The sequence below is a fragment of the Epinephelus moara genome, chromosome 12, assembly GCF_006386435.1.
Source record: "Epinephelus moara isolate mb chromosome 12, YSFRI_EMoa_1.0, whole genome shotgun sequence".
Lineage (NCBI taxonomy): Eukaryota > Metazoa > Chordata > Actinopteri > Perciformes > Serranidae > Epinephelus > Epinephelus moara.
The window spans coordinates 16,204,742-16,222,546 of NC_065517.1; the positions used below are offsets into that span (position 1 = coordinate 16,204,742).

The 17,805-nt window shown below is 40.9% G+C and overlaps 1 protein-coding gene across 1 annotated transcript in view; it reads right to left on the reverse strand.

The window, feature by feature from the left end:
- Window positions 1-4,971: 4,971 nt before the first annotated feature.
- The window catches only part of tbc1d32 (TBC1 domain family, member 32), a 105,823-nt gene continuing 92,989 nt past the window's right edge, over window positions 4,972-17,805 (reverse strand). Inside the window, exon 34 of the mRNA XM_050057898.1 lies at window positions 4,972-7,452. Coding sequence (XP_049913855.1) covers window positions 7,333-7,452 — 120 coding nt within the window. The 3' untranslated portion in view covers window positions 4,972-7,332. The remainder of the gene's footprint in view (window positions 7,453-17,805) is intronic.

Here is a 17,805-nt window from a genome sequence, read left to right on the forward strand (position 1 = left end):
TCACAGAAGGAAATGCTGCCCATGTCTCGCTAAAAAACACCCACTTCTGATGGCACAGTCATGGCTGGAATTGCCACCAATGTCTTGCTACAACAGCCAGTTTGGTGGCACATCTCTGTTGCAAATGCTACTGATGTCTCGCTAAAAAAAGCTCATTTAATGGCACCGTCGCCACTGGAAATGCCACCCATGTCTTGCTTAAACACTTGGATTTGATGGTGCAATCACAGCTAGAAATGCTGTTAATCTTTTGCTAAAACACACCTGCTTTTGGTGGCACAATCCCTGCTGTAAATGTTGCTGATGTCATGTTTACAAACACTGGGTTTTGGTTGCCACATTTCCGTTGTAAATGCTGCTGTCTTGCCAAAAAACACCTCATTGGGTGGCAGAATTGCTGCTGGAAATGCCACTATATCGCACAAAAATAGCACTTGGCTTTGGGGGCACCATTGCCACTGGAAATGCCACCAGTGTCTCACTACAACACCCAGTTTTAGTGGCTAAATTGTGGCTGAAAATGCCGCCAGTGTCTCGCTAATAAACACTTGCTCTTGCTGTCACCAATGACAATGTCAGGCAACAAAACACCCACTCTTGGTGCCAAAATCATGGCTGGAAATTTTGCTGATATCTTCACACCCACTTTTGGTGGCACTATTGCGGCTGAAAATGCAGCCAATGTCATCCTAAAAAACATCTGCTTTTGGTGGTGTACTCAACACTGGAATGCCACCAATGTCTCGCTAAAAGACCCTGTTTTGGTGGCACAATCCCCGCTGTAAATATTGCTGATGTAATGCTTAAAAATACTAACTCTTGGTTGCCACATTTCCGTTGTAAATGCTGACACTGTCTTGCCAAAACTCCCGGTTTTGGTGGCGCAAACGCGGTTGAAAATGGCGCCAATGTCTCACTAAAAAATGCCCACTCTTGGTGGCACAATCATGGCTGGAAATTCTGCTGATGTCTTCCTAAAAAAACACTCACTTTTATGGCTTTTGTTGGCACAGTCACCAGTTGAAAAGGCTGCTGATTTATTGCTAAAACACACCCAGTTCGTTGGCAGAATCACAGCTGGATATCAAAAAGAACAATGCCGACACTGTCTTCTGACGACTGGGCTGGTTGTCTTGATCTTGTATCCCATTCTGTTCATTCCTGCAAGTTTTATGGAAATATTAAAGTCTGGCATTGAGCTTCTCATGCCTCAGTAACTTCCCCGAGGACCTGATTTTACTCTGATAACTCTCGGAGGCCACTTAGGAAACAGCACTGAGGATAGTTCATCAAAAGTCAATAGAGTCTAATTTAGCTCAGCTCTGAAGGTCTCTCACAAAACATCAATAGATGCAGTCAGCAGCTGAATTAAGGGCATATTCAAACTTGTTTGTTTACTTTGATCTTAGCAAAGTAGAAAAATAATGCCTTTCCGCTTTTTAGTTTCAGTTCATGTAGAGTTCATACTGTCTAATTACAAAGCAAGGTAGTTATACACAGTATTTGGTCACATGTACTAGAGGTAAATCATTATTTAAAAGAATCTCAATCCAATATCAGATACACTTATTGCTGACTTTTGTGCCGTTACTTTTAATTGCGTGTTGTCCATGCAAAAATAAACACAAAATTAAATCAAATACTTGTCTTTGGAGGCCCTACAGTTTAAAATGCCCCAATAGTCCCTACTTCAAATAACTTTTGTCTTTTCTTAGCATTCCTAAAACGTGTTTTTGTCTCTCTTTTCTTAAAAAGGTTAGCTGTCCCCTCAGCGTATGTGAGTGCACTGCCAGGCTGTTCGGGTGTAATAAAAAAGGGAGTCAGACGTCCCCTCACTCCACAGAAGTTTGTACAGCTTCTCAAACTAGCATCGCGGGCTGTTTGGAGCTAGAAGTGCCATCCATCTAGTAGCTGTGAACATCCATTTCTCTCAGCAAAGTCAAGTTCCCTCGCAGTGTCCTGAAGTAAAAAAAACCTTCTAGATCTTCTGCAGCTTTGACAGATTACAGCCCACCACTGTCTCTCCTCACTACATCAATCTCCTGCTCTCTTCTGCTCTGCACAGCTCAGTGCTCAACACAAGCAGCGTCCACATGGACTCAGCTGATGAAAACACTGTGCATCACTGACTGACATGTCTAATATGGGCTGCATCATAGTCCCACCACTGACACTCAGACTCCCTCTGCTTGTATCCCCGCTCAAACTCTGGAAACTAGAGCAAACAGTGACATCTGGTAACAGCTTGATATTGAATTTTCCTCAAAGCAGACTGACACAGCGCTGGTGAAATGAGACACGCCACACAGCAACATAATGATCGATATATTCGAGGAGACGTCTCAGCTTTCACCGTCCAATTACTATAACGAGTGATTGAGTCAAGCTGAACTCATACTTTGGCCTAAAAACTTCGACCATGTCGGCAATTTCCCCCCCTGGAGGCTGAGGAGCATGCATACCCAACTGTAATGGGGTTATTTTATGTCTGAGACTTATTCAACGAAGTCAAACACATAAATAGACAAACAATCTGTGCTTTATTTCCTTTAAATTGACAGGCCACACTTGTAAATAAATCTCTATGCTTCAGGGGGATTTGTTTCTTCACCTGTCTTAGTGAAGGTTTGAAGGAGGTAAAATCATTATCGCTGGCTCCGAGTCAGCCCACGAATCAAATTTTAAACTCTTTTATTGGTTTTCACATCTGTTAGCAACCTGACATCTGCATGTTTATCTAATATGCTCGTTCCTTATGAGAGAAATATTACTTTTACCTAGGGCAAAAACAGAAGCAGCTGAGGTTCAGCCTCTGGGACAGAAGCCCCTCACTATATTATAATGTTTTTTTAGGTCTTTGTTTTATGAATTTTTACTGTGTTTTCCTTAATAAATTTAGTGTCACAGCCAAGTGGCATCCTCCAGGATTGAAAAATTAAGCAAATTTGCAAGTGCCAAAGACTGCAGTTCCTCTCATGGCCACTTGAGGCTGACCTCACAGCGAGACGACCTCCATAGACCTCCATGTTAAAATGCTTAACTTTACAGCACAAATAAACATGTTTACAGCCTGGTACAAAAAACAGTTTTGGTCTCTAATGGTAATTTCAGCATTCATGAAACTGTGGAGAGGCACTTTGAGTGATGCTACAGTCTATGAGTATGATCCACTGCTCACTCTTCCACAGCTCCACCCTACTGACTTCAAAATTCCAAGTTGGCAATGACCCACATGCCAAACTTGAGGCTTCAAAACGAGAGTCCACAAACTAATGGGTGATGTTATCGTTGTGGTACATGAGTTAACTTTCGGGGCAGCTGGATTCTTCACGTTAGAAATGTGGGATCAGGAGATCACATGAGCCATGAAAATCCAACCTCTCAGGCTTTAAGTAATGCATTTGTGTCCAATCCTCAGAGTCCTGAGGGGAAATATTGGCAGCTACGGCATAGATTATGTGTCTGTGACGACACGTAGAGGCAACTATTTGTTTGAAACCACAATGGCGCCTCCTACAGAGGTTAGTGTAGATGGTGCAGTGGCATCAGTTAAAGCAGAACTGGAGAGCATTTCTTTAAGGAAGAGCAAAGTATGGTGCTGAAGGCTCTTCTTTACTGAAGAGATGTTTTTGCTCTTTGCCAGTGATGGACAGTGATAGATAGGTTCATCCAATCACATGCCAAGTAATTTCTGAAAGTGCCTGCTTTTTTCCAAACAGGTTACAATGACGGCCTCTTAGATGGTTCTGTGAAACAAACTATTTCGCATGTCTGGTTACATGAGTTAACGATGGGCTCAAGTTTGTTTTGTATGAGCATGTTAAAGCCACCCACTTGGCCTACATTGTCATGTAGCTCATCTGCACAGCTGTATTTTTCAGTCGTCCATCCAACGAAACAGATACACTTCAAGAAATGTTTTAGTGGTTTCACCATACTTGGATAGCAACATGCATCCTCACTGAGGCATTAAACACTCTGAGAAATAAAATACAACACGTCTGACTTGTAGCGTTCGTGTTGTTTCCACATTAAGACTTAAAAACTCATGAACACACCAAAGTCTAAATGTACGACCTCCCGATTGGGAAATAGGACCATACAAGGAGCGTGTGAATATAACATTTCAATCTAGACCAAAGTGGTAGACTGACGCCAGCATGGCCAAAAAGTTCAACTAACAAACTACAGCTTAATCCCTGCAACACCAACTCATCATGGTGGAATATTAAGCAGCTAAAGAGCTAAATACTGAAAGTGAAGACTGGACCGAACAGATATCAGGTCACCACGTCTCCACATTAATACTAATGTTGTTCCACATTTGTCGATGTGTAAATCGGCAAGTGTTTGCCAACACGTCCACCTAAACAACTTTAAAGGCTGTAATATGTCAGATGTGTTTGTGATGCTGAGTTTAATATGGAGCTCTGCCCCCAAGTGGCCAAAAAAAATCATTAAAGCAGTTTTAAAGTTCAATTTTAGGTTCAATACACTATGACCAAAATGTTAAACACGCTCAGTGGTGCAGTGTCGTTTTCTACATGATAAACATTTGATCAGTTCCTCTCACTGTAAGCCACCACCTCTGTTGTGCCCTGCACATCCCCCTGGTAAACACTGTTGTTGTGGGAAGAGATGGATGGACGTGATGAACTCATTTATTATTCAGGCCTCAGTGTGTCTGTGGAGGGATGACAGGACAGCGGTGCAGGGAGGGAGGGAGAGAGACAGAGAAAAGGCTGTGGTTACTAATGAGGGTTTATCACAATGATGGAACCTTCCTCATGCATCTTTCATACAAAGACCTGCATAAGTACACAAACACGAGAGGCTCTGATGCATTGTTGCGTGTCCTGGCATTAATGATGTGTGTCATAGCCATGAGACGGTCACACTCTGCTGGCCTGTAGAGGATCTGATACTGTGGAAATCCGAGGCAATAGATCATTCAGAAGGTTGGTAATTTATTTAGACAAACACTTTATATTATACAAAGTGCAACATGATTGTTGTTTCACGCCAAATCCAAATCCATTCACAGCTGTAAGCAACTGCTTCATTTAATAGCTAGTACAATAACATCTTATTGAACACGTACAAAACATATTAGATATTTACACAGTAGGAAAAAATAAATACAGAATTAAAACGTGATCTTTCAAACAAGTTGTTCACGATCATCACATACAGTATTTACATCATGTTCAGTCATGTAATGTCATGTGCAACTTCTTACAGGTACACACAGTAAAATGATGTTAAATTATTGGTAACATTTTGCACTGTAGCAAGAAAGGATGTAGCCTGCAACTCCATCAAAGGATAAGGCTGGTGGTATTCTGTATGTTTCAAATGATCAGCAAATCCCGTGAAAAGGCCAACACCAACAATGTGTTATTCAGTCTCTTAATACTTTCCGACTTCCAAAGCCTCATTCGTCAACGAGAAGCCCCTTTGTTCCTATCAAGGGCATAAATCTTTAAAAATGTGTCGAGAATATTAGCTTTGGTTTTTAAAAAAGGTTTGGTAATTACCTGAAACAGCTGGGCACTGAAGGTTTTAGAAAACGTTACCCAAACAGGAGTGAATAGTGCAGGTTCATTAACTGCTAGTATTTACACCTATGAAAAGAAATGCTCTATAATTCACATATAACCGAAATAATTGTGAGGCAGGAGGCTGTGATCACGTGACCTATATGCTAAAAGCTGCCTTTTGATATTATAGGAGCATAGGAGGAAGTCAGGTCAAGTAGTATAAAGAGCGACAAAGTCCACACAGGGAGGCAGTTGGGTCTGTGTTTGGATCAAACAAACACAGGACTTTGACTATGGAGGGCACTGTTTGTGTCCTGTCCTGTCCTGTTATTTTAAGTTATGTATGTCAAGTTGCTGCGTCGCATTAGGTCTGCAACATGATGCTGCCAAACCATGATTCTTTTCCTAAACCTAACCTAACCGGTAGGGGTGATAATTTATAGGATATCATGGTGCTGAATTATAAGATATCATACAAACCGTGTGCATAACTTCTCGTAAGATATCATTCGCACCGGTTTACAGGGACACATTGCAGAAATAGTGCATATGTTCTGGAAAAGTTTCATCTGCAGATTGATGCATATTAATTATCATTAATACACATTGAGTGTTTACAGTAGTGGGACATTAGCAGGATCAATTAGTGTTGGTTTTGGTCTTTTTGTTGATTTGTTAACAATAAAAAATATATATATATGTATATGTATATATATATGTATATATATATGTACACACACACACACGAGTATCACCATGATTATCCTTTAATTTCACAAAGATTCCTAGGTTCAATTCCCTCCAGATTTGTTAAGTATGTGATTTGGTAACAAGTGAGACACTTTTTAGAAATTTAGCATGTTCTTGTTTGTACTTTGAAGGCAATTTAATGTGTGACCCTTCAGTGGATGGATACTGTATGTTGGTACTTGGACAGAAAAACATACAGGCAGAGGGTACTTGCTGTAGCTCTGGTTGAGGGTGAGAGGCTGTCAGTAAATAGTTTTTGGGCACAGGGAAACAGAGATCTGTGTGGGTACATGAGATCCTAAAATAGCAGGTGGGTCATGGGGAGTACCACCAGGTGGTCAAGGAGCTTTACTTCCATAATGGCAGTTTCAGGCATGTTTTAGGATGACTCGGGGCAGTTTGACAACCTGCTGTCTATTGTCGGGCCGTACAGCTCTGGGTATCCAGCAACCGCTACCACCAGTTTCTCCTCCATTGTTTACCAACTGTAAACTTGTTGTCATGACTACCACAGAAGGCCCGCTTCTAAAATCATCCGATTGGACAATGGGAAAAAAGATGACGAAAAAAGACATGACGTGGGGGCTTTTTCGCTCTGAGTTAAAGTGTTTTCAACTCAAGGAGTTCAGAGCGCTCCAGCAAAACCGCCAGGCGCCTAGAGAGCAAACAGTTTTGTAATCATAGGGAAAATGTTATTTTTGAATAGGCTGAACATCAACAAACATGAATTGAAGCAGAATATTTTGTTGAATAAAAACATGTGAAGTTTGAAAAAAAACAAAAAACATCTATATCTTATAAATAAATGTTGAGATTTGGACTTTCTAACCTTCTGGAGTTGTCCGGTAATGTTTGAATCAAGCGCCTTGGTCAAGCCGCATCACCATTGTGCCAGTAAAGACAGTAAAGCACACCTTCTTGTGTAATATTGCTAAAATCTTAACCAAGCTGTAATAACTTTAAGGCAGATTAAAAGTTGTCCAATGTCCACTTTAAAACTATCTGTCCTTACTTGTGTAACACAGAGACTTTCAGCTTGTTTTTACTCGACAGGGTTACGGATGGTTTTCATGTCGGTGAGAACAATGTGTCTGTAGCTGCGCTCCAGTCTATCCATGAGCTCCAGGTAGTCGCTGACCTTGAAGCCCTGGATTGGCTCCTCCTGCAGGTAAAAAAGAGGAATTGATAGAGTTATCAATGCTACCAAATTAAAGGGGCAATCCACCAATTGTTTTTATTGATGAAGGACAGTACTGTATACTCAATACGGTTGTTCTACACAGCCTCTGAAAACAGTTGTATAATGTCGTCTGTAGCTCTGGAGGAGTTAAAAAAATCTCATCCCTGATGATGTCACAGTGATCAGTCATCAGGGTTATCTTGACTTGAGCACAAGGATGACACATTTATAATGATATTATATAAGTCTGCTTTACAAACTGTAGGCATGGAGTTGAATGGAATAGAAATGTCCCAGGCAAAGTAGGTGTGACAAAAACATGCGATAGGCGGCATTATTGGAATGTAGGATGCAGCAATTTTGTGGAGTTTGACCCAAAGTAAGGATTAAAAGTCAGGATATCTCGGCCTCTGGTACGTTTCGCTGGAATTCCACTGGATGTGTGTCCGTTGCGGAACGGCTGCGCTGGTTATCCGCTGCGTGCTCCGCCGTCCGTCAACACCCACCGGCTGCGTTTGCTGTGTGGAGCGGTGCAGCTCTGCCAGACAGCGGGAGTCACGAGGACCCACGAGATTTCGCGAATTCATGCATAATCGTGCGATACAACAAGATGTAGTTTCTATAAACAGAACCACAAAACCAGAGGAGTAGTAGGAAGACATCTCGGTGCACCTCCATGATTAACATCTCCTTGTCCATGGTGTCAACAGGGTGAAATGACGTCTGAAAACCTCTGACCTGTTGACTTCAGGCCTGCCTCCGCCCATTAGGATGTTTTCAAGGTGTAGTGCAGGCAAATATGATCCGCCGTGAACACTGTTAATTAACCAGATGTTTTATTTTGTTTCTGTGCACAACTTCCTGCCCCGCACGATCTGCTCTGTGCTGAATTGCTGCGTTGTGCTCCGGCGTCCGGCAAAAATAGAAGTCCTGCGTATTAGTTGCGGAGGGCTCCGGAACGCCGCAGCTGTGACAGAGCCGGAACGCAGCACAGCCACAGCCGGTGGAAGCACACACACTGACGAGAATTGAAACGTATCGGCTCCGCTGCCGTTCCAGAGCGCAAATGCAACCCACACGCATCTGGTGGAATCTGGGGGTTAGAATGAAGTAATGACTACTGGCCTTGGACTATGGCCTCATAAGGAACATCCGTTCAACCGAAGAAGATTTATACTTCTGGGTCGTTTCATTTAAAGGATTTTATGAAGTCTAAAAAGAAAAAATAAATAAATATTTCAAGTTTTTGTGTCAAAGGTTTTTGTCTGATAATCCTGGGATAATTAAGTTTTTTAAGTCTACTTTAAGGATCCTGACCCCCAGGTTGGGAGCCATCACCTTACGGTTCACAAGAGTACAGAACACAAAAGTTCATCATAAGTTTCCAAATTACTTTTTTACAACAGATTGTTGTCAATTACCTTGAAATCTTTGATAATTTCCTCCACTGAGTAAATCTGAATTATCGTTTACTAAGTGTCAAGGCACAGGGGCAGAGGTTTGCAGACAGATAATGGTTTGGTATTGAGGCAGAAGGTGTGTTATGTTATTATCAGTCACTTTGTTAGGAAGTGAGGTGTGAATAACTCAACATAATCTTTTCATTAAAATGCTTTGCATTCAATCTATTTCAAAGTCACAGGAAATCAAATTAAATCTTTGGGAATCGAATGCTGCATCGCGCCAGTAAACAACATCCTTGCTTAGCATTCAGATAATGAGGTTTTACGTGTCGGAAAAGCAAAACAATAATAAGTACTAGCATCTTCACCACGCAGGTAAACACATAACAAGACGTGTCTTAACATGCAGCAGTATCTCAACTGTCTGTGAGACAAGAATCAGACCAGGCAAAATCACATTTTATTTGGCTCATTTGTTCAGTCAGGATTTTAATTATGGCTGCCATAATTGCTGCCTTAGCTACAGTATGCATCCGTGATGACACCACCCGACCTCATAGGCAATGCAAACACTGCAACAGAGCAAATAACTGTGACCTGCTGTGCATTATGTTGTGAGTGGCATCATCAATTAGCAGCCTGAGAAACGCTGCACCCAGAGGACGCAACGCATTCAGAATAACAACACCCAGCAAACATCATGATTTCAACCTCTGTCAGTATCCAGGCCAAGGCTTTAAGAACAAAAAAAAGAAAGAAATAAAACTACCAGAGTTTATTGACTTGTGCAACTTGTCAGCAGTCTAATTTTCTTTCATCAGAATCTAATTAAGGTTTTATTTCTGCAGGTAAATAATGCTGACAAGGTCGAGAACACAGACCATACTGCCAGCACAATTTAAGGTTAGAGACTCATCCTGTTTACTGATTTCCTTCTCTCATAAAATTTTCACACACATAATGAAAACATTACCTGTCTTGCATTTAGCGCACACTAATGTTTCCCAACCTGGAGGTCGGGACACAATAAAGTGATCACATCACAATCTGAGTGGTCACAACATTAATAAGAGCATGGGAGAGAATCAAAAGCTTATTCCTTAAACACAAAATTATATAATTTCCTCTGACTTTTCTGTTATCCCTGCAGTTATGCTAGATGGCAATGTTGTCTGTCAGTGCACCACTTTGGCCCGACTGAAACATACTCTGATTTTTCCTCCAGCTCCACCAGCAGGTCCACACTTAGATTTTAACTATTCAACTATTGAATGGACTGCCATGAAATTTGGGCCCCAGAAAACAAGTCCTTTGACTTTAGTGATGTTAGCATGCTGTTGTTAGCGTTTATTTCATACAGTAGTACCTCTGTGCCTAAATACAGCCTCAAGGAGCGGCTAGCATGGCTATATACTCTTTTTTAAGTGAAAGAGCACTTAAAATTAAACAACATGAGAATGAAACACTGCTTTGGCTAAACTACTCAAAACTCAGCCATTTTAAACTTGACACAACAGGTTAAATGTAAACTTTGCTGCGTTATAAGAAGGCAACAAGCGCGACCTCCGAGGCTGAAAAATGAAGCCAAAGCAGAAGTCACAAACATTTTTAGCTCTAGGGAAAGTTCAGTCAGGAAGACAGGAAGACTTTTTCATGCTTAGGCTGGAACTTTCTTCCTCACCCTGCCATTCACTCCCTGCTTGCATGCTCACTCTCTCGCTCTATCTCTGGCTGTCAGTGTTCGGTGCTGTCAGTTGTGTACTACAGCTGATTCACAATCAACCAATAGCACAGCGACACACCTTCTCAGTCAGCCTATCATCTTACTGCTCCTCATTTTAAATACGGCTCTTTTCCACCTGCAGTCCTTTCATGCTGCAGCCGTGCGTACCCTCCACCTCCCTGTCACCCCCTAGTCCTCTCGGATGCAGCTGTATTTCGCCTCATTAGTCATCAACCAAAGTCATCAGCCACCACCAGTGTCTAAACTCCATAGGGGGGATTTATCTTGCTGCTGCCCTTTGGTGTCTAAGCACAAAAGACTTTTGTTAAATGTTATCAGCACAACTCATCTGTTAATCTGTACACTTAAACTCCGCATTGAACTAGATCTTTATTTCTTTCGTCAATCTCTCTTGATTGAACGGCCACTTGAGGCTGGTTCCAGAAGTGAGTCAAACAGTAGAAATAAACATGTTTACAGCCTGGTACAAAAACATGGTTTGGTCTCTACAGCTAGGTCCCTTGTTTATACCAACTGTGCTGGGAGTGTGTTGATATGAGTCCATGTCATTGGTCTGACATCCCATTAGTCCGATGGTCCGCGGTGCTGAACGGCTCCCGGCGGGCGTATTTCTACCTTGATGGTGCGCTGGCTCTGGGTCAGCTGGGAAAGGCTTGAGGCGAAGCAGGCTCACGGCTTATGTGTTTGTCACTTTCTTTTTCATTTTAACCCACACCATGATCTTTTCCTGACCCTAACCAAGTGGCTTTTGTGCCTAAACCTAACCAGACATTAACCACAGGGCATCATGATGATTTCGGAACAACGGGACTTCGGAACAATGGGTTTAATATGGTCGGAACAATGGGATGTTGGACCAATGGGCTGTCAGACCAATGGGCAGTTCCCGTTTCTATAACTCAACTATTCACATTTAATTAAGGCTAAAAATAAGACATATATAAGTGCATGGCCACTTTGAGTGACAGGCTGTCTCTGCGGTATAACCACAGTCCATGAGTCACTCCACTCAATCCTCCATAGCTCCACTCTCTCGTCCAAATATGATCACTTTGGGCTCCAAAAAACAAGATGGCCAAAATTATGAACTCGAGGCTTCGAAACAGGAGTCCATAAATCAGTGGGTGATATCACTGTAGCTGCGTCCATTTTTTTTATAGTCAATGGAAGGCACAAGCCATGACGTAAAAATGCCTCAGTCCCTTAGATCTGCGGTCTCCAACTACTTTTTGCTTGAGATGAAGAAACGTCTACTTGTGGCCCTGTGTCAAAGGGCAGATGGCAGTGAGTTGCGAGAAGTTAACCAAAGATTTTGCCCGCTTTGACTGTTTTGTTTGAATAATTGTTATCGTCCAGAACAGGTAAAACTATACAGCACATCACAAAGAAGCAAAGATTAGAGGAAAAGTCAGAAATCATATTATTTTGTGTACCCAAATTTAGTTTTTTTTTTCTGATGTACTACCCTAGAAATCATCTCACGACTGTCTTAAATCAACAGAGACTTAAGGATCTTGGTGTCCTTAATAAAGTAATATTGTGCATGTTAAAAAAGGAGTGAAGTGCAAAAAAAAAAAGAAAAAAGAAATAGATTAAGAGCAAATGGAGCGCTAGGTTTTTATTATTTAATAGGAGCAAATAGAGCGACTACAGAGGGGTGATCGTTCAGAAGGGAGTCAGTAACGTCAGGGAGAAATGAGTTTTCAGTCTGATGGAGGACTCTGCTCCTGTAATTATTCCAGCAAACCATGTATCACTACATAAAACACACTTCAGGGAGAAAAGAGAAAAATCTCAGTTTAATTAAAAGGTATTATGAATTAGAGGTCACACTCTAGACTTGTTTGATATACTGATGTTAATAACGTGTAGGTTTATTGTCAGCAGTACCAGCTACATAACTCTAAGTCTATTAAATCCATATTTTGTTTGTGTGAAAGTCCTGCACACCCAGCCGGATGCTTCATGTACCGCCATTCTTCTTCTTGTCAAACCATAACAGTGCTACACTACAGTAAGTATAAAAAGTCTCCCACGTGTCAGATTCTTTATTTGAGCCAGGGTTTTTGCAGAGTGAGATTAATCCTGAAGAAACATCAAAACTAAAAGTTGCTTCGCCTGTTCATTTATCGCACCGGGAAACGGCTGCTGACACAGTTAAACCCGTGAAGGAGAGTAGAGATAAGCAGTGGAAATCACTGGGGAGAGTATTTTTGGTCTGTTATTTTCTCTGGGAGAATTAAGTGGGGTGAAAAAAGGAAGATGCAAGGACGTTGAGTGTGTAAGAATTAGATCCCGACTAATGTGGATCCCTTAAGTTTAGAACAAAATATACTGTGATGTTCAGTTGGACATTTTCATGCTGAACAGGTGACAGGAGCTGCTTAATGTTCCCCATAATCTTCAAGATACATTAACCATTAGCACTTATGAGATCATTAGGTACGCTAATTAATGCATTAATTACCAAAGATTTCTACGTTGTCTTAAGCCTGTCCTCACATGACAGATGAGTGGTATTAATATCCAATGAGGCTGGATCTGCATAGAAGGTGAAATTAATAGGAATATTTCTTAAAACATTAGAGTTTCATTGGTTATTTAAAATAACATATTAGAGTAAGTGCTTCTTAATAGCAGGCTGACTCAGTCCTTTTTTTTGGTTAGACGTTTAAAATAATGGATTACTGTATTTTTACAGAGTACAGAAGTTATTGTTCTGAAATAAAGCTGCTATGAGCAATGATAGAAAAATTTTGACTTACAAGACGGGAATGGTGCACAACATAAAGCTCCAATGAATGTGTTGTCTTCAGATTTCAACATCAGTATGTTGCTTTTTTTGTAAATTTACAGTTTTCACAGTTTTGTCTAGCTCAAGAAGAAAAGATGTTGAAGGGACAGTTCACCCCAAAATCAAAAATACATATTTTACCTCTTACCTGTAGTGCCATTTATCAGTCTATATTGTTTTGGTGTGAGTTACCCTGTGTTACAGATATTGGCCATAGAGATGTCTGCTTTCTCTCAAATATAATTGAACTAGATGGCACTGGACTTACTCAAGATAATCCACATCTCACCTTGTTGTGAGCAGTTTCATGTCAGAAGTATTTTCTTTTGTCAAACTACACCTGCCAACCACATTACCGTACAAAAGGAAGAGTGCATCTACTCATGGACGAGAGGCTCGTGCTTGTGACAGCCCAAGATATGAACACGAATGGGGTCCTTCTTGGTTGAGCTGTAATGTTACCTAGCTGTGCCGACAGTAGATGCATGCTGCCCTCTGCTAGGTTATACAGTTGGCAGGTGTAGTTCAGTAGAAAGGAAATACTTCATATATGAAACTGTTCACAACAAAGTAACTCACACCAAAACAATGTAGATACAGACTAAAAGTGGCAGACAGTCTCTTGCCTCTTATGTGTGTAAATATCGTGAGCATTTTTTGTGTAAATGGTGTTATGTACTCCGCTCTCATTTGCCAGTTATTTACTACGATTGTTACTTTTCTCACACACAAGTAGTTAATTATGAGGTAGTTTTATCCTGAGCAGTGTTCTTCTTGAAGTCCCTGCAGCTTGTTTAAATGATACCACATTGGACTTAGTTTAGTTTTTAAGTTTGGAGTATTTTAAAGTCCAGCTCCAATCTCAGAAGAGGAGTCTGTTGTGCGACAAAAATTAGCGACCGGCAGACGTATCAGTATGGTAAGTGTAGTTACCATCTTTTATTTGTTTATGTTGCTCTACAATACTGCTACAATGTTACAGTGTGCTCACAACCGTTCAGTTTACATCCAAAAACTGCACACTCTACCATGTTTGCTGTCAACACTTTCATCATGCTAATGCTAACTTATCTCTCTGTACTGACAAGTCCTCACTGTGCTGGAGGTTTCAGGTCTCTTTACTGGTGTTGTGTTGAAGTTGTTCCCATGTCGATGTGTTTCCTGTATTAAACATCAACTGAGTTTCATACTAGTGATGTACCTAGACTGAACACAAACAACTTGCGGACTGAACTCTAGTGGATGTCAGTTGTTCGCAATATCATCATGTAAAGTTTGCGCAGGCAGAGGTTGAATATTATTTCTGGCCTACACACGTTAATTAGCATTTAATAGGCCTAACTATCAAAAAACTATTTTACACATTACATGTATTTTTTTTTCTTTTTTTCAGCAATTAAAAAAACCCACAACATCCTGTCCATATTGCAATGAATTGTGGGTTATTAAATCACTTAAGTCTGGTGAATTCTGCACCCCAAGTGGACTCTCTGGAAGTCCGCTTGCTGCCCCTTGTGGACTGGTTGAATGGTGGATTTGGACTATCCTCAGCACTCCCAGAGTTCCAGGGGAAGTACGCAAGTCTGCAAGTGTGGCAAGGTCTGGACATTTGAATTCAGCCCGAATCTAACTTGCCCTGAGTATGTTTGAATCTAACTTTTTTGGGAAGTGCACAGACAACATCGCCCCCCTCAGTAGAGGAATGTGAAAACACCTCCCTAGTGACAAACTATGCACAGCTACAAGTCAGTAGTCAGGGTCAGACATTTCAGGGGACATAATCAGAAGAAAAACACATTTTTGAGTGGAAAGGGACTTTTAACAGTTAAGTTAGCATAAATTGTCATTCCCTTTCATCTGAAATTATCTGACAAACATCAGAAAAAGAATACAAATATAAGTAAAGAGCCCTGATTAAACCTAATCATATCTACAGTATGAAGGCTTCATGCATGTCTTTCTTTTGGTTTGTGGTGTCATGTCGCCTAGAATCAATGGCAGACATATAACCTCTGTCTCTTTCTGTCTCCTTTTCCTCTCACCACTTCAGCTCCACTGCAGTTAAGCACCAGCTAGACTCAAAACGATTGTAACAAGTCATTTGCCTTTTCAAATTTTAATTTAGATGAAATATAGATATACCCCCTGGTGAGACAGGATAAGTTTAGAGGGTGCAAGTGTGTGTGTGCGTCTGTGTGAATATTTCAAAAAATCCTCTAATACCACATCTGTCTGAGTAAAATAATGCCTTCACATTGTTCCCGCAGAGAGAGACAGAGAAGAGGAAAGATAAGGCCGTTGGACGCAAATCGGCATGTCTAAAACTTTCAACAGTTCAGCCCAGGACGAGGATTGTGTAAGCCCCCCCCCCTGTAAGCCCCCCCCCCCCTTTCTCTCTCTCTATCTCTCACACACACACACAAACATCCAGACACACAAACACACACTGTCTCAAAGCCGTCTCTTGTAGCAATATCTGATGCTACAGCTCATTAGAAGAGCTTCCTCAGATAAAGCCTCCATAACTGATCTTTTATTCACAAAAACTGTCAGCGGCGGCTCATGGCGATGTTAACACCACAGCTATCAGTCGGAGACAAGACGGACTGAAATGCTTAATGAGTAATGATGATGAGTGCTTCATGTCAAGCCATGCCTCAATCACAGTGCTGCTGTTTAATGTTGCTCTGGATATTGGTAGAACTACATGTCTCGGAGATTGTAAATTTAGACCTTTGGTGAAATCTTTAGGGTCACTCTTCGATTCAGCGTTCATTCAATTCACAGAGCAGAATTTATTTCAATAAAATGTGTTCACTTCCAGGCTTCTTTTCATGGTATATTTCCTGCAAAACACACTATACAGGGAGGTTTGTGAGCAAATTCTAAAAGTAGATTTTTTATTCATTATGGATGTGAATCATGGATGACTGCTGAATATAAAAGGGGAGCTCAACAATTCAGTCGAGGTCTTACAGCAGCAACTGCATAAGACTTCTCATATTAAATCCAGACAATTTATGAGCCCAAATAATGAAGTATTCCTAATTTATTAAACTGCAATAAGGGAGTGCTTCTTCCAAAGAAAGCCTTGATTTTTAATAAAGCATTATAACGCAAACATGAGTGATCTGAGTGCAGACTTTGTAAAAAGAAGCTGCCTTAGGGACTGTACACATGCTGCCATTTTTGCACGCTCAAATTCATTGTTTTCAATGTGGACACATGACAGGCGCGCTCAAACGGCAGAGTGACGGCTGTACCCTGAGATAAACTGAGTTCAACTTTTGGAATGCAGCAGTAGCGCATGGCATATCATGTGACGAGGAAGAACCAATCACAGCTGACAAATATCTTTCCCGTCTTCCATAGACATCAGTCTGTGGTAAATATATGGGAAAGTTGGTAATTTTGATGCAGAGCTGTCAGAGCTTTACATCTGTCTCACGCACGATAGGCCCACACACTTATAAAGAGCGTGGTGCGGTAAAGACGGAGCATGTGTACGGCCCCTTACTCTGCAACGATGAGATTACATGGGAAAACAAAGACTACATCGAAGGGTAAGATACTCTCTCTGGCCACACATGCATATGCGACAGTCACAACACTGTATCAAAGACTCATGCATTACACTGTGTAGTTCAATAATTAATTAGTTGATTGATAGAAAATTAGTAAGCATCACTGTATTTTGATAAATGAGTGATTGTTTCAGTGATCTATATGAGCAAAAATATCAAATAACCCTGTTTACAGTTTCTCCAATGTGAGGACCAACCTTAGTTGTGGGGCTAAAAAAAAATAAGCTAATGCAAAGTGCCAAAACTGCAGTTCCTCTAATGGCCACTTGAGGCTAGCGAGTCAATCCCAAATGCCCAATATTACAGCAGAAATATTAACAGCCTGGTAAAATGGTTTTGGTCTCAATAGCTAATTTCCCCGTTCAGTAATTGCTTCGGGGATGAATTTTTAAATAACTCACCTGTTTACATTTTATTAAAACTTAAAGTTACTCAAGCTGTTGCTATTTAAGTGTGTTTTCAGTTTATGGAAGTTAACTGTAACATTTTGGTTACCCAAAAATGTCTTGTTTGGTTATACTAAAAAACTCTCTCAGGTGTTGGATGTTTAGTTTTTCTGGTACGAACATTTTGTTTTGATGGTTTTAAGATTAGATGTAAATGCACCGTGAAAACCAAGCTAGCAGCTAGCATTAGGGTTAGTGCCATCCTCTTGTCCAAATACGATCACTTCTCGCTCCAAAAATCCAAGATGGTGATGGCCAAAATGCTAAATTCAAGACTTTAAAATGGGAGTGGGTGATATCGCAGTGGCTACATTATTTTAAATAGTCTATGGATAAAACTAGACATTAAAGACGTTGCCTTAGT